Source organism: Pseudomassariella vexata (assembly GCF_002105095.1).
Source record: "Pseudomassariella vexata strain CBS 129021 chromosome Unknown BCR38scaffold_18, whole genome shotgun sequence".
NCBI lineage: Eukaryota > Fungi > Ascomycota > Sordariomycetes > Amphisphaeriales > Pseudomassariaceae > Pseudomassariella > Pseudomassariella vexata.
The window spans coordinates 163,293-187,177 of NW_024467973.1; the positions used below are offsets into that span (position 1 = coordinate 163,293).

General features: G+C 49.1%; 5 protein-coding genes across 5 annotated transcripts; 2 read left to right on the top strand and 3 right to left on the bottom strand.

Moving 5' to 3' along the window:
- Positions 1–899: 899 nt before the first annotated feature.
- Positions 900–2,078, bottom strand: BCR38DRAFT_400867 (ATP adenylyltransferase-domain-containing protein). The gene is made up of 2 exons (XM_040857749.1): positions 1,839–2,078; positions 900–1,776 (listed from the first exon to the last, which is right to left on the bottom strand). The coding sequence occupies exons 1-2, from the start codon at positions 1,956–1,958 to the stop codon at positions 1,003–1,005; spliced, it is 894 nt and encodes a 297-aa protein (XP_040710895.1). The 5' UTR covers positions 1,959–2,078; the 3' UTR covers positions 900–1,002.
- A 6,837-nt stretch (positions 2,079–8,915) lies between these two features.
- On the bottom strand, positions 8,916–10,179 carry BCR38DRAFT_353944 (uncharacterized protein; the record flags this gene model as incomplete). The annotated part of the gene is made up of 4 exons (XM_040856831.1): positions 8,916–9,085; positions 9,163–9,410; positions 9,524–9,840; positions 9,952–10,179. 4 exons carry the CDS (start codon positions 10,177–10,179, stop codon positions 8,916–8,918), a joined length of 963 nt encoding a protein of 320 aa, XP_040710896.1.
- Positions 10,180–13,670: 3,491 nt separating this feature from the next.
- On the top strand, positions 13,671–14,272 carry BCR38DRAFT_489770 (cytochrome P450; the record flags this gene model as incomplete). Its single annotated transcript, XM_040864436.1, has 2 exons — positions 13,671–14,022; positions 14,082–14,272. The coding sequence occupies 2 exons, from the start codon at positions 13,671–13,673 to the stop codon at positions 14,270–14,272; spliced, it is 543 nt and encodes a 180-aa protein (XP_040710897.1).
- Positions 14,273–15,265: 993 nt separating this feature from the next.
- BCR38DRAFT_80131 (muts domain V-domain-containing protein) lies at positions 15,266–19,339 on the bottom strand. The gene is made up of 3 exons (XM_040865659.1): positions 18,864–19,339; positions 18,762–18,809; positions 15,266–18,698 (listed from the first exon to the last, which is right to left on the bottom strand). The coding sequence occupies exons 1-3, from the start codon at positions 19,158–19,160 to the stop codon at positions 15,453–15,455; spliced, it is 3,591 nt and encodes a 1,196-aa protein (XP_040710898.1). The 5' UTR covers positions 19,161–19,339; the 3' UTR covers positions 15,266–15,452.
- A 1,542-nt stretch (positions 19,340–20,881) lies between these two features.
- Positions 20,882–21,776, top strand: BCR38DRAFT_413685 (AAA domain-containing protein; the record flags this gene model as incomplete). The annotated part of the gene is made up of 3 exons (XM_040858855.1): positions 20,882–20,898; positions 21,031–21,233; positions 21,370–21,776. 3 exons carry the CDS (start codon positions 20,882–20,884, stop codon positions 21,774–21,776), a joined length of 627 nt encoding a protein of 208 aa, XP_040710899.1.
- Between the last annotated feature and the right edge of the window lie 2,109 nt (positions 21,777–23,885).

Sequence of the window (23,885 nt, forward strand, 5' to 3'; positions counted from 1 at the left end):
ACCGAGTGTCGTCGACGCTGGTCAGCAAAGGTCGGTACTCCAGTTCATACGTTGGGATTCGACGAGAGTCACCAGTATCCGCCTCGTCGTCGGTCTTCAGGACGACGTCGGACGTCCAGGAGAGTGGCCGGTCTGGCTGCCCAGTGCTGGGACCAGGCAGGCTTACACCAGCGCCCTGGTCGAGCACGGTATTCGGCGACAAACGTTTGTTCTAGGGTTCGCCACTCTTGCCGGCTTCAGTTTCGGACGTAACATTACCAGCACCCTTGCCCCCATAATGTCAGAGACACATCAGATTTCAATCAACAGATCGATCGCCACCGTGGTAGTATTGTGTGAGGATCAGATAGAAACATGTAAAGCCCCCGCACGAAGAATGATCTCAAGAAAACACATCTCAGTGTCGCAGGGGTACATGCTGGCTATACTAGGTTGTGATTCTGTATTCAACAGTCGAGTTGAGTCAACCAATCATGGTGATCAAGAGGGAGGTATCCCTGCTTCCGGTTTATGCAATGTAGGTGCTCGGTTGGGAATGAACTCGCTATGCTGTTATAGGAAATTCGAATTTGTCAACCCGAGGTAGATTACAACAGTGGTTGGCTCATAATTATCAACCTTGTAGTCAGAAACCACTTACGGGGTGTTCAGCTCTCATCTAGATATTATGGCCCACCGCATGCTCGGGGGGTTAAGCCGCACGCTGGCCAAGGCCATCATCGTCATCGACAACGGGAACTTCTGAACCGTTAGAAAGGCACGGATGAATTGGTACTCTACTCATCCATTCCTTACTATCCATCGAGAATCACTAAATCAGTATCGTTGGTTTGCACGTAGATCAGTCCAAGTTAGGTTCCAGAGCTCATTCCGCGGAACTCTGGAACTCCTAGTGGTTGGTTGTTTACATTTTATTTGCAAGTCTCGACTGTTTACGCCCAACGCCCTCTATTTCTTTGTCATCGTGAATACAGTTGCTCATAATCTCACAGGCTAGCCCATCTATTCATGTGACCGCGGCAAGCCCAATTCTTCTAGCACTTGCCACGGACCCTGCGCCTTCCAGCATCTCAACTCCTCCGAATTCGCCACAGAGACCATGCCCAACATGCCCAGCGCATTCGCATATGCCCCTCCGCATCCCGCTTTCCGCCTCGGAATCAACAGCATCCAATTCTTGCCCATCACAAGATTATGCGGAACGTGCTCGGACAACGACGAATCATCACTCACACCCAGCATCTCCCGCGCCTTCACCACCATCTGCTCGTACACCTCCACGACCTGCTCCGGCCCCGTCTGATGCTCAAACCTCCTCAGAATGAACTCATACGGCACTTTCGCCTGCACGTCCCCCGCCCTCGCCGGCCACGGCGCCAATCGTCCCTTCTGATACGGCGCCAGCTGGATGTGCTTGTGCAATCTACTGCATCCGCCATCCTTGCCGCAATTGAAGAACATGAAGTAATTCCAACCCAAGCTCTCGAGGGTGCTGCACCCCGCAGCGAAGTCGGCGACGTCGAGGTGCTCGTACTGCCGTTTGTACCCGTCGTTAGTCAGGAGGAGCAGGTGCGGGCAGTACATGCAGAACTTGTTGAAGGCGAGCTGGTGCGTGCCGTTGATGTCGGTCACCTCGTACCCGGACACATTGATGTCGCTTCCCGGGGCGAAACCGGTCGGCCGGGGAATGAGTGGGTCCGCTGTCTGAGGGGGCTCGTCCTTGTTGTCTTTGATGTAGGGTTTCTTGCTGATGGCCTCCGTTATGGCGAACTCGAACTGCATGATGGATTAGCTTGGCATCTTGCGATAGGGGCTTTTGAAATGGGCTGGTACTATACCTTGAAGCCATCTATGGTGATGAGTCGAATCTGGGGGTCATTATCGTAGAAAATTTTGCCGCTTTGGTGGCGGCGGTTAAACTCGATGAGGACATTATCCTCGCTAAGGGGGAGTTGCATCGTGAAATCGCGCCAGTTCTGGTGGTTCCTCTGATTATCACCAATGGGTGTTACCTCCGTCAATATAACAACTTTAATAGCGCCGCCGTTTGTCGAGGTGTCAGCTCATTGAGCCTTCTGTGTGACAGTGTGTCAAGTCCCGTCGGTCAGAGCCATAGTGGGGCCGCCCTCACCGCCGCCGGCTCAACATGAGCCACAGTGATTGGGCGATCAGTGTTGTTTCAAAAAAAAGCAGGAGATTTATTTCGTGAATCTACAGATAATCTCTAGACCTTGTTTCAGACTATTGTTACTTTGTTGCTTCATAGTGACGGGTGTCAGTCATGAAACGCGTCATGAGATGTGGTGGTCACATTACATTTGTAAATATGAGATCGTTGGAAACTCAACCAAAGTACAGTCTCGTGAATCACACACATTCAAGTTTTATATTAATTTGGCTCAGCGGCCTATTGCCAAATAGGATGCTTAGATTAAGGTTGTCACAAAATACTACCGTTGGAATTGCTCAACCATTTCCTCAAGACGAGTACGTCAGACCTGTAGCACTCGCATTCGGTGATTCACACCTATACATCAGAGTCATGAGCTATCCCGTGGATTGCTATGGCCATGGGTACAGCTCACTGTTTACGTTTCGATCCAAAACCGATTACCTCGTCCTAAGCTAGAGCAGAGCGGTTGTCAATTTGTTTTGCAACAAGCCACCTTTCTAGCTACAACACCACCCAAAGGCCACAGAATTGAAAACTCAATTCGGTAAGCAAAACATAGGGAATTTCAGTTCTTCTACTGCTACTAGTAGGAAATTCGATTAACTCTAGTATCAATTGTTTGTACAAGGGGGTGAGAATGGATCTAAAGTCCTTGTTAACCTCTTTCTTAGTAAGGGACTAACAGCCTTCTTCAGGTAGTTCTTAACATTAGGTGTTATCTGTACTGAGCTTTCTAGAGAAATGACTCCAGGGCTATTATACAAGCTAATGACGTTCATATAGCCTTTCCCCTTAAATGTAAGGAATAGGTACCCGTACCTAACTGCCCCACACGAACCAAAAGATCTAGCAGTTCGAGCACTTCATGCTCGAACCCGGGCTTATCCAGGCTAATAAGCTCCGTATTCTCTCATATCGAATCAATTATATGTTTATTTGGTAGTATAAATAGGGTCTCTATCTTACTAGATAATGGAGTTTTTCATACTAAAATGCTTCTTAATATCCTTCAATAGTAGCGCTATAAGCGTAACGAGTTCCTTGGCCTTGAATTCACCCCTTGGATTAGTAGGGGAATCTGTCAGGGTACGGCTAGGCCGGGGGCAGTAGTACAGAGTGATGGGAGTAATGGGCGTCCCTCCAGCTTAGCACCGGGTGGTCACTGGCGGTCACTAGCGGTCTCAGGTAGGGGTGCCCAAAGTGTTTCATTGATCTCTAACCTTCCTATCTACTTCCCAGATACCTTCCCTTACATAGATAGCTAGAGCGCGGAGTCGGAGCCGTAGAGCACTAGTTCCTCCGATTCTTCCGTATACCAAGACTTCCACATTAGGCCATGACTCGCACGTCCCTATACCGGTGCCATGCGTCCAGCACTCTGACAGAATCGTACTAGACAGGTGTCAACTTGAAGCTATCGTAGCCTACGACTTCCCGGGCGCCGCAAAGAGGAATACTTCTTGTCACGACCGCGAGAGATCGCTTTCCGATTGCTTTCTCGACGGCATAAGATTGTGCGCGTGAGTGCTGCACAAAATGACCTATACTGATCAAACCGTCATTATCATCGTCGACACCAAATCTAACCAGTCCACGGAGTTTATCCCCGCTCCAGTCGCTGAAGAAACCCGAGAGATGGCAAAGCGCACCAAATGATCCTGTAGTGCCTGTAGATACGCCCTTTTCCCGGTCTTCATAGCGAATCCGCCTACGATAATGAACTTGTCCAGGCCGATAGCTGCTCCCAATTGTAAAATACGCAGTGCCAGTGGATATGTCGAATTATGCAGAACTTTAAGCGCGAGCGAATGGCCCGTTGCGATTGCTTGTTGGAGCCAACCGTCAGTTATATCGATGGATACGATGCCATAATCCCCTTACGCGGCCAACCTCTGGGCATGGCGAATCGCTCCTCTCCCAGAACTGTAGAAGCATAGGTCCGCAAGATTGCGCAGGAACAGTACGGAATGTCTACTTCCTCAAGCAAGCGCACTACAAACTCGTCACGCTTTTTAACTGCCATTCTCAGATGCCCCGCGTTTATTTTCTGGGCGTCTCAGTGTACAAAGGCATTCAACTACGAGCGCGTGAGTTCTTCGGGATGAGCCGTTGCCTGCAATATTGCATACTGCACCAGCGCATCCACAGCACACGGCTCCACGACCACATAGCCCATCTCACCACCAACACCAGCAGCATCGAGATCAAGCTGGTCAAGACACGGAGATCAGGATTGAATACCTTGTTGCTGAGCCCCCGAGCTCACAGTGACGAGGCAGAATCGCCCCTCGTCTTTATACCGCCAAGCAGCAGCCAAAATATCGTTCAGGATAGTCAAACGCACACCAGGTAGGCGTTCCAGTAAAGCTTTCTTAAAGTTGTAACCTCTGGCCGAATCACCCCGAGTGACGACGGCACCAAATGATATCCCAACTTCTTCAAGTGACAGGTCCCTATGACTAGCCATAGCGATATTGATTTCGTGGACTAGTATCTCCAGTAATCTTTCCTGGAGCATAGCAAGTGTATCTTGAGGATACGATTGCTTGCTAGGGCTAGGGATCCGGGCGGGTTTATGTAGAAGATTATGCGGACCTATAATTCCAAACCGCAAGTAGGTTGCTCCAACATCCACCGCAATGAGGTAAGGTTTGTCCCAAGGTCGGAGAAAGTATTTCCACTTTACGGCCATCGCTTGCTCTCGTCCTCGCTCCCATTCAGAAAGTAGTAGTCTTCGGCCTCTCAATAGGAATGCCAGGAGATGATAGCCCTGGCAGCCAACAATATCATCTGTCTTTTCCGAACTCTTGGGATAGCTGGCTCTCTTAGCAGGGTCAGCATGAATATCAATAAAAGCCTGACAATCATGTTTTCCGTGTTCTTCGATAGTGAATTCGCCCATGTGTGTTATAGCTAGATCGGAACGTAAACGATTGGATAAACCCCTTAGGTCCACATATTCAGTTAATAATTCTTGGTGAGAAGTCGATAGCTTGTTGAACCACTGATTCAAGGACCGCTCTAAAATTTTTGTGATACGGAACCCCTGTACGTTACAAACAAACTTAAGCAGATTCACGCCTGGAACCAAATCCCTGTTTTCCATAGGTTTGAAGGTCTCAGAAGGTCGAACGGACTCGCTGATTGTCTTGCGCAACCCGAGACTTAATAGCGTGAAATCCCTTCTCAACAAATGGCGAGCGAAACTTGTATCAAGGCCAAGTTCTTCCTGGACCACACGATCCTTGAAAACAACTGTAGCATGATTGCCAATCAACTCTCTCGCTATCCGCCACACCTCCTTCAAATCAAAGCTGTCACCGGAGGCCCCGTCAAAGACGTCATTATCCACGGGTCCTGTCTGTCCTGCTCTCAATAGCAACTCAGTCAGATCGTCGATATAAGTTAAATCTCTAGTTTCTAATACTTCAGTATTCCCTTCTGGCTTAGGATAGACCGCTCGATGAACAAACCCTCTTTTAAAGGATAGCCCGTACGCTCCCGAGATTCTCACCGAAATATGTCTTAGTAATAAAGACACGAAATGTTCGCCGAGCCGTTTCGAGATCTCATAGATATTGAATCCAGCTAGTAACGGATAACTGGTAATGAATCTCTCTGCAAAGTGTTCCATTGCCGTGCATACATCTTTCTCAGAAACCAGAGCGTCTTGGCGTGCAGAGTACGCTTCCGCCGCGTTATGAACCCACGCATCCATGGACGCGTTTGAGCTAGTCAGGTGGACTCGCTAGCTGGAGGGGTACACAACTTTGACATCCCGATGCCTTCCCATCTGTTGGATCAAATGCGTGATTATTCCCCAGGCAAACCCGTTTAGGGCTATGACCCTCGCAAACCTTCCCGGTCCAGTTTCGTTGTAAATGCGCCTACGACCACGAAAGACACCGCTAGCCTGTTGGACACTCGATTAGACTGTTCATTCTGCGGACGAGACGGTGACACAGATAGCGTCAAGAACCAGGCCGTATCGTTCTACTGTCCGTTCTAGGGATACTTGGACATCATTAGCGTGACAGAGCATTTTATATACCACTGAAAACGCCAGCATAGTCCGAATCAATGACCACATCTCGTGTTGCTAATCGGTGCTAAGTATGGGTGGGCGTTGGCGGAGGAGTAGGCAGGAAAGACGGTTAGGTGCTGTTTCACTTCAAACGGATAGCTTGCAAACGCATAGCTCGCAAACGGACGCGTGCAAACAGTAGCTTCTACGACGCCTCGCCATGTTACTTGTAGCTCGGAGCTTGGATGTCAGCGATCAGGTACAAAAGGGCGGTTCTAGACTGCATTCTACCTACTTACTGGAGGAGGCCAGAGTGCTGATCACAATCCACAATTTCATCGTTGCAACGCATCTAGCACAGCCTCCACTTTTGCAATGCAGTAAGATGGTAAAATGGGTAAGTACACAAGAGGCCGATAGTATGTTCTACATTTCAGTCTCTACGGAAGAGATACGGCCAGTATCTCAGACTATATCGTACAAGTTCTATAGAACTGGCTATTAGTACACCTGAGAGAATAGCTATCCTTTCACGATTACGAATATTGAATGCCGATAGATAGTTCCGCCGGCCTAACATGACTTATAGCTAGATAGTGGACAGCCTTACGCTTACGTTATTAGATAGGGGAATATATTTTTTACTTGGAAGAAATTTTCTCCTCTTAGGGAAGTTATGTTATATCTATCTTATCTTCTGATGGTGCAGCGACCTAGTACTGATTGTGGCCCTTTGGCTTCCGATATAAGTGCCTTTTTCTAGCACCATGAAATCCGAAATGAAGTGTATCTATAGATTACCTTGTAGCGTGTGACAGGCTGTGCCTGATATGGGATCCGGAGCTGCAAGGACCGTGCGTCCGGATCCACCAAAGGAACCATCGAGGGCACACAAAACATAGTCCGTGTTCCCGGGACAACTCGCATATTTTACTTTCCTCCTCAGTTAGATAATTAACAGTATTTGGCCATGTTGAGCTGTATAGTTTCGCAGTGAGCCCGTCACATAGCGCTACTTCTCGTCCTACTGAGCCTAAGGTTGTCATGGGGCTAGGCCCAAGCTACGGCCCTTGCAATTACCTCTGCTCTGCGTCATACAGGACCCTACACTTGAGCCTTTCTACTGAGAAAATACAGCACACTGGACCTTTCGCCAAGGTTCTTCTTACAAATCGCTCGCTTAACGGGTGTTTCTTGGTAGACCAGTAGAGGTTAGCTTTGACTTGCTTTAGATATAGTGTAATCCTAAGGGGCCTTATATAGGGATGAGCTATTTTATGCGAGACCCCTTTAATAACGCTAGCGATAGCCATCCCACTTATATAATATTATTCGTAGTAGTGGTCGATTAATTTGACGTCGTCGTTGCTAACCCTACGCGTCCGGCCGCGAAGTTTAGAGACTCTAGGGTCGTTATATAGGGTCCTCGAATCTGGATCGCTATAGCGTCGCGCTACGTCGCTACTAGATTTTAAACAGTCGTATTTATCGCTTCTTCTTTGAAGGGTTCATATCCTCGTGGCGTTATCGACGCTAAAATAGTCAAATACGCTTTGGTTAGAGGCCTTGATCTCGTGATAGTCGAGGATTCTCTTCGCACCCCCAATATTAGCTCGTATTGGTGTCTTTTCTACCCTAGATTAAATATCTTGTAGTTGACTTAAGGAGGGGAAAAATGACGGCTTGAAATCCCAGCTAATTTGAATAGATCTACATAAAAGAGTAATGACGTCGGCGCCGGCGTTATGGTGGAATAAAGAATGAAGCCATCGCGAACCAGGCGAAATAGGTGTCATTTGGAGCGGTTGATGGATCTGTTTCAAACAAATTGATGTCAGATAATGACCGCTTGGTCTGCGTTATAATGCAATAATTGACAACCGCTCTGGCTAGGGCCCAACTAGGACCTTTGTCGGGTAGCTATACTAATTGCCAATATGTTTTCAAGTGTTTATCATCATGGTCAAAGAGCCTAGTTGGTGATTTGACCACAAAGACGTTGTAAGGCGTGTCTAGGCGCCAAGGTTCGTCTCGGACTGGGCTAGATGTTCGGGAATAGGAAATGGTGCGTGGTTGGTTCAACGATCGAATTACAGTTATATTAACACTGCAAGGAGCACTGAGCATAGATCGGTTCGAGCTCCTGACTATTCGGTCTACCTGCGTAAGAGCTGTTGAACTCTGATAGGGCATGGTTCGACTTATTAACCATGTTAAGCATCCAGAAGCATCCTGAACAGGCTTCTCCGCATTTTAGCCCCAACGCGATTTATGGTGATGCCCTTTCTGCATTGCAGGCATTGCTGCTATACTGAAGAGAGGTGCTCCTGCAGTGACTAATATGGGACAGAGTAGTAACTGCGGTCCTCACGCCTTCATAATGTAAAATATGTACCAGGAAAAAATATTCAAATCCGAAGTTCATATTTGCGTTTTCTACTTGTTGTGCTATACTCCGGGATCTGAGGCGACATGAACGTCAGTCTCCTGGACGATGACCTTCCGACTAGACGACTCATCATCGAGGCGACCCCATTCACCGTTGGCAGGATGGGCACGAGCTGACACAGGGTAGTTTCTGCTTGTCGTTAGAGAGCTGAGCTTCATCTGGGAATTCAAATTTTGGCCACTCTGCAATTAAATCTTGTTAGTCAAGGCACCGGGTGAAGAGTATGCAAGAGGGAGTCCAGTCGAATCCGATCAGATTTAAGACCCGAGCTATTTGTCCGAAGGGAGAATGCGAAGCTCACTAACCTGGCCGCTCGTATTGGGGTCATGACAAGATCTATAATAGAACTTGAAGAGTTTGCGGAGAGGAGGCAGAGAACATGCGATGATGCCAAGACCACATTCGACGTTAGAAGTAATAACGATAGCAGCGAGGTGATCTATGCAAGCACGATTGTTAGCCCGCTCCGAGATATTGAAAAATAACCCCAAGCATGATGTTATGATTACAACTTACACGGTAGGTCATTTGGGTACTTGACCGTGTCGCAGTACTTTAAGTAAGGTATGCGAACGATGGTGGCTACACTAACAAGGATTCCCAGTCCCAGGATGCACACGACGGATAGCTTTGTTCGTCGTGGCATCTGGAGCCCGGCCACGATGAAAACTGGAATCAGAGCACACGCCCAATCTGTCACCATCTGGACGGCAGAGACTATGTAACTGAGTGTCTGAAAGCCGATGATCGACTGGCAACGCCCGCTGTTGGAATACGTTAACAACTTGAGCATCGAATTAAACTAATGTTAATGCAATTATCGGAACTAATCCCCAAATAACTCCAGATGCAAACTGAGAACTCTGAAAACACATACAGAGCAGGATTCCACATAGCCTGGAACGGAGTACAGTTGGCAAATATGAATGTCAGAGCCATAATCGTGACTATGACCATGATGCCCATGTTGATGGTTATAGGCCAAAATACTCGGCCCCTTGTGTCCAAGCGCACGCAGGCGAAACCGATGGCGCACTTGAAAATAGTGGACGAAATAAAGTAGGTGATCTCCCAATAGATGACATACTCGAGGGCGCGCACCTGGTACAGCGGATCGGGGAGGTCGACGTCGAGGCGTCCGACCCCGAAGCGGGCGCAGTATACGGAAAAGACGATGGAAGGGATGAACGGAAGCTGTAAGTCGAACGGAACGGCCCGCAGGGTTAGCTCAGTTCGTTGGCGTCATAATCATCGGACAAACTAAAAAGGGGGAAAGGGGTCAATGGGTATTATTTTGGGCCATACAACTCCAATTATCACAAGATAATCGTCGACGCCCCAGATTCTCTTGGTGGCTCCGGAAAGGCCTGCTCGAATCCAGACTCGGAGGCCGACGACAATGGTGGCGATGACACCGATGATAATCGAGATGATTTCGACGAAGTAACAGAGGCCCTCGGGCTCGAGGGGCGGCAGGGCATAGGCCAGAGCGGCAATCTGCTCTCCCGTGAGCGTGGCAGCGATAGAGGCCATTGCTACTGTAGGACTGGCCTCTGGCATATTTTCGCCCGGCGTCATCGGATTACGAAGAGTCGCAGGGAATGCGTGTCATGGGCAGACGAAGCCAAACATGTGTCGCATATTTGAGAGTCTATCAGTACGCGCCCTGTGGAAGGATCGATTACTCATCGGAGAGTCTGTTGTGTAAGATATAGTATGATAGCCACCCCTGTGAGAACTGTAATCTATGTTGGGCATTACCGCTCGGAAAGCATTCCGAGCGGTAACACACTAATACTTCGATTTGCAATCTTGGCTATGCCCACTTGACACCACAGCCACAGACTCCCAATGACTAGACAAGGCCTTTTGGATGGAGTTTACTCGTAGGAACCATTTTAAGAATAAGCCAAGGGGAGGCTAGTCGAAATCTCCACTAGTAATAAATCAGTATAGATTTTGATCACCCTGGGAACCCTTGGCTCGGGTCGCGCAGGAACCTTTTTTGTTAATCAAGAGCTCGGATTTCCGGTCAGGCAAGCCATTGGGCTGGGCGAAATAGCTGCTTAGACGGGATGTGGATAAGCGAATCCCTGGAAGTCGCTTGCAATCTGCTTGGCTGCATCACGCGACTGTTATGTCTTTACTATAGTTCAATTACCGGCTATCTCCCCCACACAATCACGAGCCCCGTGGTGCCCGACCCATCTTTACTCCCTTTGGTCTACCCGGATCACTCCTATCGAATGCTATGGGACTGCTCAGCAAAGGGACTCAGACAATCTGCGATTAGTTGGAGCCCGCAAGTCCCCCACTGAGCACAATTGTGACGCGCGACTCACGGATACCCAATGAGGAGTGATCGAGTCAAGCTGGGCGGGTCGCTGACTTGGTCATCCCAATCAGACGCCCTTTCGCAGGGCGGGTAAGGCGGGGGGTGGCAGGGTGGAGGGGGTAAAGGAGACCGTGTCAGGGTCCTGCTGGGCCAGATACCACTACATTTCCCACTTCCCGGACCTGCCAATGCAGCTGAATTACCTGAAGTATCGGCGCAGTATACTATTATGGTATCATGGGTAAGTTTTCAATTGTGTGTTTCTACCGTGCCCCACCTAGGCACGCGCCAACTCTTCGCTACCTGGCGTGAAGGGACCTTAATAGCTGTCTTAATATGATTAAGAGAAAACGTTGTAGTAGTGTGAATTTCGGCTTTCGATGTACCACCACCTAAGTAGAGGGTTCGAATTCGTTGGCGATCCGCTTCTGTAAGGTGTTTAGTCCCAATTGTAGTTGCTAAATACGCGTTAACAGCAAGTTGGAATCAGAGGTGGAAGTACGTTTTCGTTAGGATGAGTAGGCTAGGCAAGAATCAGTATAGCGTTACCTTAGCAGTGGTCCACTGGTACTTGTCCAGGGGGTGAAAACTTTGGCCTGATACCGTAGTATGTGTCACGGTGAGCACAATTGAAGAGTCAAAACACTCTAATGCACTGTATTGACTTAACGATTCTCGACAAGGAAAGAAAGAGTAACTAAAACAGGCTGGCTCACATCTGAGGATCTTCAATCCCGCCTTCAGATGGCCAGTGCTCCTACGGGTCCACAGCTAGTGGGTTTCGTGGCATCGTGACACCGGCCGTCACATTCTTCTATCTAATACTATCGAGCACGAAGGTTGGACTTAGTCCCAAAGGGCTAAGTCACGTAGTAACCTTGGTGGTCTTGGCAAAGCCCACAAAGGTTGCCTAACACCAAGTCTCGTCTGTCCAGAGTATTGTCCTCCACTGCTCGATCGTCCAGTTGGTATACTCTTGAGCCTAAAGACGCCGTTGTCGGTTCTCTTCGGAAATAGGTGGTTCCCTTCGGGCGACCTGTCGCTTGAATCCGAGGCGGCGGAGGGCGGATCGGATTACGTATACTCTAAACACCGTGTAGTAGACAAGAGAGCTGGAGGAATGTGGCCCGACGGCCCTCTTTTGAAGAGATGACGTTGTAAGGAAAGAGCCGTTGTGGCGGGCCGGTCTCAGCTGACAAGCTGAGTCGGGAGGGATTCGCCCCCGATCCGGTAGAACCCCGGAACCGCCCAGCTTAAGAGGAGAACTCGAGACGCTCGCACCTAGTTTGGATTCTTCAAGAATCAGTCTTGCAATATACGCACCCATACACTGGCCTACTTCTAGCTACCCTTTGCACTACCTGACTATTATACTGTGAGACGTGTGGCATCCTCGTTACAGACGTACTTAACAAGCTAGGCTTCCTGCTGTGTACTAAGCTCTCGTGGGCGGCCTGTACAAGGCTTAACAGTAGCGGATTTAGCCCGAATAGTATGCTTAACCTGGCTAATAGAGAAGCCCGTTTACCTCGCAATAGTAGTCGGGCCGAGGCCGCTATCGGAATAGAGCGTCTGGACTCGTAGGTGGTTAGCCTCTGTCAAGTGCTTCGTATAAATATCTCGTGGTCGGCGCTCTATAGGTACGTTAATAATACTGAAGATAGATTAGTGAGGGAAAAAATCGTTAGTTAGGTCTGGAAGTACTCTAGTGTAAGCTAAGCTCAATTTAGTATAGCGTGCGTATTAATCTCAAACGAAGGTGCTTAACAGGGGTGTGGCTAAATAAAGTTGATCCACTACGCATCTTGGTTTATCTGGTCTGCGAACTATCCGCTCGTGGGATTTGCGACTTCATATCAGGCAATTGAGGGTATTCCCAATTTTCTGCTGCGGCTGGCTCTCTCGGTTCGGACCGGAGTCTTGTGCGCACTTAGACACTCATTCCTTGCTGCCGTGTGGCTCTGGCAGATGCTGAGATTCCTGTTCTTCGTCTCGTGTTCCCACATCGAAGCATCACCCTGACTCAAGTCCTGCGGCCCGATCGCCATCTCTGAGAGTGGAATGGAGTTTTTCCATCTTCTATTCCCCATGGACTCGTATGCTTCCACACGGTTCTTGCCGCCGTGACCTTGTGCGTGGCGTATGCCGTCGCCACCGGCATCTACTTCTTCACGCTGCACCCGTTGGCCAATGTACTGGTCCCAAGAAATGTGCCATCAGTCGCTGGCCATACTGGAGCGCTTGTATTCAGGGCGGGGATGTTTTCTGGCTGCACTCGTTGCACACAAAATATGGACCGTTTGTGCGCTTCGGTCCCACAGACTTGAGTTACACTGCCGCTCCAGCCTGACAGGACATCCACGGCTATGAGAAAGGAAGGCTTGAAAACCCAAAGGCGCAGGAATTTTCTGTCCAGCCTGTCAATGTTAGGGTTCAAAACAGCAGCCCATTTTGGCCCCAGACTAATCATCTCTCGCGTAGGCGTTCCCAGCGTGCTCACCTCCACGCAAGAGAACCACTCTCGGGTACGACGTCTCTTCGCGCCCGCATTTTCGGAGCGTGCCCTGCGAGCGCAGGAGCCCCTCCTCCGGAATTACGTCAACATCCTCATATCCAAGCTGCACGAGCTCGGCGACGGCGGCAAGCCCGTTGAGATGACCAGGCTGTTCAACTTCACACCTTTGATATTATGGCTGACCTGTGCTTCGGTCACCCGCTGGGCCTTCTGGCCAAGAACGAATTCAGTCCTTGGGTCGCTTCTGTGTTCGAGTCCTTGAAAATGCTGCCGTTCGCTGCCATTATTAACTACTACCCCCTCTTCAATGTGATTTTCACCCGCGTCGAGCCCAAGTGGGCTACGGAGCAGCGCATCACGCATTGCAAACACTCGGCCGAGCGTGTTGATCAACGGTTGGCTGAAGGGTTCGACCACCCGGATATCTGGAATTCGGTCCTGTCGGCCCAGGATGGCAGGGGACTTAGTTTGGAGGAGATGCACTCTAATGCTGAGCTCTTTATGCTGGCTGGCTCAGAGACCACTGGTGAGTATTTCCTCTACTCCACTTGTCACGTTCGTCCAGAACACTGAATCGGTATATAGCCACCCTCCTCAGCGGCTTGACTTACTACCTTCTTACGAACCCGGAAAAGATGAAGCTATTGAATGATGGAATTCGCAGTGCCTTCAGCAGCCTCAAGGACATAGGCTTCGACAGTCTCGCCAACCTGAAATACATGAATGCCTGTAAGTCCTGTTCTAGGAACTGTGACGCCTGTCACCCGGTCGATTAGCAGAGCAGGAACACCCGTCCTCCTTATAACAGAGTGAGCACCTGTACTTGAAACCAGTTCTCTCTCCTCTTCAATTTAGTATTTCTCAACAGAGGTAGACTGAGGTCGCAACCTTGATTTGTACTCGCAGTGCCTCTGCCTCGTCACAGGACCTGTCGAGGCCCTATTCTGTTCAGCCTGTTAAGGCTTAGTCAATTAGTCATACCTGCTGAGGTACTTTTGTTAATCTGATTAGAGCAACATGACTCTTCATTTATCCTTTTGCTACCCTCCCAGACAGTTGATCTTGTTAAGGATCTTTGTTGTCCGTCTCCATTATCTTCACCTTGAGCCTGCGGGCATACACTGCCCGTTCAGTATACCTAATTTGATAAAGATAACTATAGTAGTAATTAGGCCTAAAGTTGCCGAGGAATAGGTGGGCAATTTTTCTTATTAATTAGACGCGTGTAAATGCGTTCATATAGAAAATAGTAGTCGAGATGTTTAGGGTCGCGTCGCGTCACGAAGTAGGTTGTTAAGTAGGGTGGTCGCAGATGGGGTGGTTGACTTAGGATTCAGGAAATGATGCAATTACATAACCAAACAATGCCGCAGCTCCTTCCCTTTGAACCGAATGGAACTCGGCAAGCCGGAAGAAATAATTCTATACATTGCCCTCTGTAAAGAAATTCGCCACGTTTGCTGCCTCATCACCACCGCCACTGTTGTCCCACCACGCCCGTCTGAGCTTGAAGAAAATAGCCAAATTGACTAGCTACATGTACTGGCGATTTAACTTTTGAAAGTTGGCTCAAGCCTGGTTCATGCCGGGATGTATGTACATAGATTTTCAGGAGGATGAAAGCCACTGAAATACTCAGTATCACGGCGACGACAAGGCAGTAGTTAGTTTAACTCTTTACGACCCCGGAGCATCTCCAAGGTACTCGGTAGATCGCGGCTCGAAGAGACTTACGAAGAACATTCTGATCATCCTAGGACTAATGGAAACATCAGTTGATTGTATTTTGTATCAGCACACTCTAAAACCCATACAAGCCGTTGCTCTTGCGGCAAAGTCTTCCCGTCCCTTACTCTAGCTAGTAACTAAATCATCTATCCGTACAGCTATATCAGTACAGCAAATCAACATCTTCTCCCAGTATGCTATAGCAGTGTAAAACGCCTGTCAGATTTCTTACAAGGCTTCAATTGCCCTCATCAGAACCTCCAGACCTTTCCCATCGACATCCTGGGCCTTCTTATCATCCAGCAGCGCAGCGACATCACTCAGAACACCCAAGGGTATCCAGCAGCCCTCGCGCGCCTTATCGAGACTCTCCTTCAGTCTAGAAGTGTGCTCCCACTCCCGCGCCGCCTCCTCAGCCCTCTCGATCACGCTGTCCTTGATACCGCACATGGCCGCGCAATGCATGCCAAAACTTCCCTCGGCGACTCCGTCCTCGAGCTTGTAGAGGAAAGTGATCTTGCGGTTGGCATCGTCGACCTGAATAGCCATGCGTTTGGAGCGTACCTCGGGATGAGAGGAAAATTCGGTAGCAAGACTATGGTAATGCGTCGCGAAGAACCCGACACAGCCGATATGGCTCGCGACGTGGTGCAGCACGGCTTGGGCAACGGCCACACCGTCGTAACTGGAAGTGCCGCGACCCAGTTCGTCGAGAATGACGAGTGAGCGCGGAGTCGCTTCCGAGAGGATCTTCTTGGTTTCGCTTAGTTCGACGAAAAAGGTGGACTGTGCTGCGAAGATGTTGTCGTTGGCGCCCAGCCGGCTCATGATGCGGTCGATAGGGGTAAGACGGGCGCTCGTCGCAGGGATGTAGTGACCTATCTGGGCGAGAATGACTGCTACGCAGGACATACGCAGAATGGTCGATTTACCAGCAGCATTGGCTCCCGTGAGCAGGTTGATCTTAGCAGAATCACCACCAAGTACAACGTCGTTGGGTATGAAGTCATCCACAGTGTTGAGCATGCATGGGTGTCTCAGCTCCTCGAACTCGACAACACTACGTTCCTCGTCGATAAAGACGGGCCTGCAGCTGGGTTCGCCCAACGCCGCGGATGACTTCGCGAGACTGATCAAACAGTCCAATTGGGAGATGATGCGGATGGCCTGCAACCAGGTCCCGTAGTCAATGTCGAAGCGCTTGAAGATGCGGGCGGCAACCTCACGGAGGAGCTGCGAGTGCGTCTCCTCGGCCTCTTGCAGCTGGCGCACAAGACTTGTGAGTTCCTTGAAGTAGTACCGCTTGACGTTGGCGGTAGCTGACATCTGCTGCCAATCCTTGGGGACTTTGACGGCCTTCGGCACTTCAATCTGGTAGACTTCCTTGCCAACGTCGGTAAACTTGAGGGCCTTGGACTTCAGTTCGACCTTCTTCTTGTCAAGCAAGCTGTGCAATTCATCCTTCATCTCGATGATCTGGTCGTGGCTCGCATCAAAGTCTTCCTCGATGCCACGCTCAGGAATGAGGAGTTTCTCCTCGCGAGCCTTCTTGCGATCAAACGCCGTCTTCCAGTAGGACAAAGGCTCGTTGAGATCAGGCATCAATGAGACGAGTTGGTCGACTAGGCCATTGCCGCCACCGAAGGAACTAAGCAAGCTCATAGTGTGCTCGATCTGCTCAAATCCCTCAAGCACCTTGACAAAGTCTTCCGGTCTGCAAGCCCCAGCGTTTATCCTCGAGATCAGACGCTCTAGGTCAGGCATCCGAGTCATCTGAGAAGAGAATTGCTCTCGCATTTCGCGATTGGCATTGAGAATATCGACCGCGTCCAGTCGCTCATTGATCTTGGCAATGTTGCAAAGAGGATGGCACAGCCATTGCCGGAACAGGCGCTTGCCGAAGGGAGTTACGCACTTATTGAGCAGGCTAAATAGCGTGCCTTCAGTACCTCCATTAACGGTGTTGGCGAAGATCTCAAGATTGATGAGAGTCTGGCCATCTAGGATGAGAGTGCCATACTTGTGAATGGGGTTGAACCACGTGAAGTTGCCTTGGGACAGCAAATTCCGCTCGATCTTGAGTACGCGCAAGTACTGGACCAGAGCACCGACGGCAGACATTAGCATGTCTTTGTCCTTCGCTTCGGCCAGTGCGTCCGGCCAGACCTCCTTGGCATCCAAGTCGTGTTCAGGGGCGAAGTATCCATTGCAGCTGAGCTCACGCCTGGTGAGGTCTGCTTCCCAGAACTCGGTGCCTGGCTTGAAGTAGTTCCAGATCGTCGTCGGCGCCGTGTTGTTCTTGAGGATTCGAAGAGCCTTGGTGGAAATGCGAGACTTTTCCAAGAGTAGCTCGCGGGGGTTGGTCTGGACTACAAATGTTTCGAATTTGGTCAAGTCCACGTCGTCCTCAAATTCCGAGATGAAAAACTGGCCAGTAGCGGCATCAACAAAGGCAATGCCAAAGATCGGGTGATCATCAACGATTGACTCCTTGATAGCAGCACAGTACGTTGCCGTATCATCTTGGAGCATGGCACCATCAACAAGAGTGCCGCCGGTAAGAATGCAAGCGAGCTCTCGCCGGATGATCTTGTCTTGCTTCTTGGCCTTGCCGTCGTCCCTTTCGCGCATCTCCTTGCCCAGAGCATTCTCCATCTGATCAACTCGCGCTACCTTGTAGCCTTTGGCAATGAATTGGTTGACCCATGTGTCGAGCGAGCTCTCGGGTACGCCGACCATGCGCATATTGACACGGTCAGTAAGCTTGAGATCGAAGAGCTGATGACCGATGGTGGCGTCATTCTCGTAGAGCTCAAAGAACTTGCCCTTCTTGAAGAAGACGACAGTATCCCACAGTTTGTGTTTGATTTCCCAGTACTGCTTCTCAAACGCCGAGAACTTGTTCCATGCAACGGGCGGAACGTAGACAGTGGATGGGTCGTACTCGGGGTGACCTGGAGGGTTTCGATTCAGGTCGGTGATCTTAGCAAGCCACGGATATCGATCCTCGGGTTCTCTGGTATGCGCCTTGCCCCTGGCAGCTGCCGCCTTGGACGCGTTCGGGGGCGGTGTTCGGAGCTTGACAGGATCAACGGTGTCGGGATCGTACTTCCACTTCTGGGCTGTGGACGTTGACGGCAATTCCTCCATGAGCTTGAGCTCTTCCTCATCTATCTCATAGTCTTCCTCGGCTATTGGCGGCGACGACACCTGTGATTTCTTCCGCGCAAGCTGAGCTTTCGGGGCTGGTCGCTTCCTTTTCTTCGACGGGCCATCTGATTCGTCTGACACGACGAAGTCGTCCATGTCCTCGTCTTCATCTTGCATTACAGCATCTTTACTTTCCTCGTATTCATCCTCGTCGTCATGCACCACCGCACGTTGGCGGCTTCGTCGTCGGGAAGTCTTCATGGGCACGATCACGTCTTCGTCCTCGTCGTCGGAAGGTTCAGCGTAACTAACGGCTTTTTTCGCCTGTGGGGTATTTCAATTAGCATTTCATGCGTACGAGTTGTATTGAGTGGATATTGAGAGTACCTTGCGAGAAGGACTGCTCCCGAATGCAACCTTGGGGGTGACGACCTGCTTGATGGAAACCTCAGCAGAGATCACAGGCGAGGGTAGCGTATCTCTGAATACCTTGACTGTAGAAACAGAATGGTTCTCCTGCGAACTCGAGGGTTCGATCGCGTCGCTGCTGGGGACGGGCGTCACATTGGATGATTTCTTGCTGAGCTGCAGGGAGTTGGATTTGGTGGTTTCCTTCAGACATGGAGATGATGTGGTGACTTTATTGGAAGATTTGGAAGAAGACGAAGCCGCCGCACCCTTGGAAAAGAAACCTAGAATGCTTTGCTGTTGCTTGCTGGTCGTGGAGGATGTCGAGCTTGACTTCTTCGTCAAAGACGGCGTTTTGGGAGTGGACTTGTCCCCCATCTTGAGAGAGCTGGAGCAAGAGGAAACAAATACGCAAACACCGTCTACTTGGTCCAGAAACAGGCAGTTCCACTTGCAGAGTCACAGTACAGAAAATGCTTAGCAGAATTGAGCGTCGAAGTGGTCGAGACTACAATTATCTAGACCAGCACTTTCTAGTGGAACGCGAAGGAGCTTTCTGGCCCGGCGCGTCTTTCGCGTTCGTGTAAATTGGGAAGTCGCGCTAGTGTTATCAGCCCCACCCAGTTTGGAACCAGTGCTCAAAACGGCAATGATATCGGTGACTGAAACAGGCGAGCAAAACGTTTTAAAGCGGGATGAAGACTTGGAAGGTATTTGGCTTCATGTACTTTGTGGTTTTCTAGTATCAAAAGCTAACATTCAGAGGCACTGCGAAGCGCCGACCTTATGTTGAGCTGAAGTCAGATACAATTCGCTGCAGTTCCTCCTCTGTGCAACTTCCCTGCTCCGCTTACCTCTCATGTCACTGGTATTTCATGTACAAAGTGCAGGACGAGAGTGCTAGAGAGAAGTCGGTTGCCAGTTACCAGATAGGTACCTGCAGGATAGTGCAGGGGACTCAATAACGACAAGTTAATCGCTGCCCCTCCTCAAGAGAGGGCCGTCACAGCAGCCTATTTATACAGTGCCGACCTTCGCCTAGGGTAGGGCCCGGCAGGCCACTGTGGCTTCTCCAGAGGTTCCATACCTTAATCCGCATGATCTGCCTGCTTCTCTCAGCTGACTTGCGTATAATACATTGGGCTGAGTTGCTCAATGTTGGTCTCATGGCAATTATCTTGCCTAATATCGCAAACATCGCCAAACGTCTTGTACATACCACTAATACCCATATGACTGTTGCTTTCCTCAGCGCTACGAAAGGTTACATTACCAAACTTTCAACTGGAATTCAGAGCGTCAGACTATTTATTGCACTGCAAGGGATATCAGGACATGAATAATCTCATCTTGAATGTCATCTATTGATGCAGCGCAAGGGGAACGCAGACTGTCAGAGGTGGTCCGTCTATATTCAACACTACTATTTGGTTCCATCCCACCAGCACTAGCCTAGCTTACCTAAATTAACACACTTATATTTCTCTGTGTGACCCAACAGGTTATGCGCCCTCGTGATGACGCGTAGTCGTAATTCTGAAGCGATATTCATTACTATGATCATCTTTTCGATTAGATACCTACTTTACGGCTTCTGATTCGATTCTCTTTTCACGAAATTAGCCTCGAAGGTCCGTGACGCGTTACTTCCCCTGACTTCACAACTTTATCATTAATATTAAAACGACTACTTCGAGCCTAGAATCGTCTATTCTAACTGATTCGTAGCTTATGGTTTCACTACATTCTCTTCGGATTTGTCAATTCCTACAGTTCTTTCTATTTTTAGAAGAGCGCGAATCTGAGGTTATTACATGAAGTAGGTCTACGAAAAACCTCGTACCTACTTTGAGATTTATCACTATAAAGTCAAGTCAAATTCTAACAGACTAACACACTAATGGACTAAAAATGTATATACGAATCTGCCGGCTATTGCCGCTTTAGTGTAACGAAACCTCTATAGTCTAGCTGTAAACCACTAAAGTGTCTGTAGGGGCTTGTACTAGTAAGTAAGTCCTGCTATCGGGGTCTTAATTAATAACAAAGGTACCTATAACATGATGGGCAACAAATCTTGACCTCCTTCAAAATTTAAGATGCAAAGTCATGCTGTGTAAGGAGGCAGGTGAAGTTCTCGAGGCACACACCTTAACCGCCCTTCTTCCATCCGTCGAGGATGCGGTCCTAATCGGCGATCACTGACAATTAAGGCCCTAGATAGCAAACCATGACTTCAGAGTACCAGTTCCCGAGGCGCACAGTACTCCCTTGATGTGTCGCTGTTCGGGTGTCTTGTCGATGCTCACCATGGCACAGACCCGAGAATACCGTTTGACACCTTGGACACCCAGAGGGTAATGCATCGAAGTATCTCAAAGTTAATTCAGTCGACCTTATACCCTTCAATAGAAGATGGCGGTACAGCAGCTCAGTACCCAGAAGTTATCGGTATGAAGAAACGCTTGTTCTAGCTGCACCATAAATCGCCAGAGGACCAAGCGAGTGAACTTGTTGCGATCACCACCTCACGCACCAACACCTTCGAAGTTGAGATAACTGTGGATTTGGTCTAACACTTGGTTAGGATCATATGGATCAGATGACATCGCCATCATCACAAACTACCTCGGACAGCTGGTTCGGCTTCGTCGCGCGATGGAGAAACTTTTCGAAACCTCAGTTAGCGAGCAAGATATGGAACAGATCGAAGCTCGTAACGCAGATATATCTGCAGACGAGTACGAGGCTTCCGAGCCACATAAGCAACCGGTCGTGAAAAAACCGTTGCTGAAGAGTATTCGCTTGGCAACTGTCGCTAAATTCCAGAGTGAGGAGGCTCAAGTCGTGGTGATTTCGCTCGTAAGAAGTAAAAATGGAGATGAATGCGGTTTCTTGAGCACAGATAATCGTATTGATGTGCTGCTGTCTCGAGCTAAGCATGGTATATACCTGATCGGTAAGGCTAAAACCTACGACCATGTAGACATGTAGGCCAACATGTTGAAAATTCTCAAGAAGACTGGAAACAAAGGGAAGTATTATTATTATTAAATACGCCGTAGGCTCGAAGCCCCCGGTACCTCTACTAGTACTCCCGTATGTCAAACCGTGCCCTAATGGCTGGACTAAATACATACGCTGCATCGTCGGTTCGCCCTATTGGCGACTGCGTTGCGTTCACTACCATACTACGTTGGTTCTCAACCTACCAACAAAGTCCCCCCTGAGAAGATCGATGCTATCTGGGCCTTGAAGCTGTCCGACCCGTCCCTAGCAGCCATCTTACAATAGTCCCACTAACTACTGGTTCTCCTGTTGCCGTTGCGAGGTCTCTGCGAGAGTATAGTGGCCGTGGTGCGATGGCGGCCCGTAATCGTTCCCTCGGTCCTTCCAACAGCCCGCAAAAGAGGATTACGTGCTCTGCCGTCTCAGGGGCATCGCCACAGCGGCATAGCGGCGAGTACACGCCAAAGGGAAGTAACTAGAGTGACAATGTAAGCGACGCCTATCATTTATTATATTAAATACTGACAATCTTTTTGCAGGCCCGCGCCATCCTGATGCACCTCTCCTGGTGTCTAATGCTAACGACTTCCTCCGTATCGCATCTGAAGTAGGGTGCATCCTCCCCTACCACCAACGCTTGCCATGTGGACATTCGTGTGTTAACAGATTTCACCATGGGAATCTCCACAATGACGTTACAAGGTGAATTTTCAGATTTGAGACACAGTGGTTTGTGATCAGCTCTGGAAATATCCAATACACGGATTCGGAATCCGGTACCGCACGAAACACAATGAGCACTTGTGTAACTGAGGTCGAATTTGATGACATCGGACTTTGAACAATAATTTGATCTGGGACTCTTTGTTGTATACATAGCCAGTTGGATGGTCTTGCATATGCTTTGATATCGGATTTTCTTCAGGGCAATGTGCATACCACCTTAGTTCGAAATTAGTCTTTGAACAAGAGGCAGACATAACCAGATGATATTATAGCGATCAATTTTTGTGAAAGGGGTAAATAACGCGTATGGGCTTAAGAACTGGGCCGAAAGAAGCTTATACATTACAGGGTGATACTATAGCCTTAGCACTGGCTAGCTAGCTTGGTAGACTTTGTGCAGTGACGGGATTTGTATACGAGACTGAGAGTAGGGCCATATGAAGGTCTAAGTTAGAGGCTGTCTATTCGTGGCTGTAACTTGCCGATCTTCTGCAATGCAAAGATCAATATACGCGCGCATCAATTTTCTGAGACAACAAGCAAGTGGAATCCTGCGCCGATCTTAAGTGTGTTTCTGGTGGGTCTGGATAGTACCAGCGATAAACCGTATCTGTGCCTGGTTGGTAGAACGGCTCTCGCACATAGAACGTGCTGCGAATAATAAGTTTGATATTGGAAGTAAGCTGCGAGCGCAATCGACAAGTCCTGTGTGGCGAATGCTCTGGGGCGAATTGTTCCCTGTCGCTTTAGATCCTCCGGCCTTGATTGGTTGGCGAACGTGATTCAGTTAGACGATCTACGTAACTGTGGTTTGCCTAGAAAATGAATATGGCATACAGACTGGCTTCCAATTGAATAAATATATTTACTTGATGGATCGGGTTAGAGTAAGAAGAATTTAAATGGCAGGCTGTAACAATGCTGGAGAGCTCCAGACCCTGCTCTAACTGAAATTTTGTATACAGTACTTAGTCCTCTGTGCTCAGGTTGCTCATTAATTTTACTCCCCTCGTTATGTGCTTCACAGAGTATGATTTCTGACGTTTACATCCCAGCTAAACAATGTAAACTTCCATTTACCCCACCCAAGTTTCAAGTCGAAATGACTTGATATGCTCCTGCCCGGTGAATCTGTCTCGTCGGCTTCCGGGCTTGTCAAAACCTCCCACTGCTGATCATCAATCTTGCCATCGTCTTGGCGGCGAGGTTGGGAGGAAGATTCGGACCGTATAGCGACTTTAGTTTCTACTCCCATTGGTTATGCACTTGATCAGGGTGAACAAATAAGGGGTTCGGGAGAAATCATACCCGCTGGAATTCGGTAAGTGCCTCCTTGTTGTGCCATCTTCACAAGTAAATATATTGTAT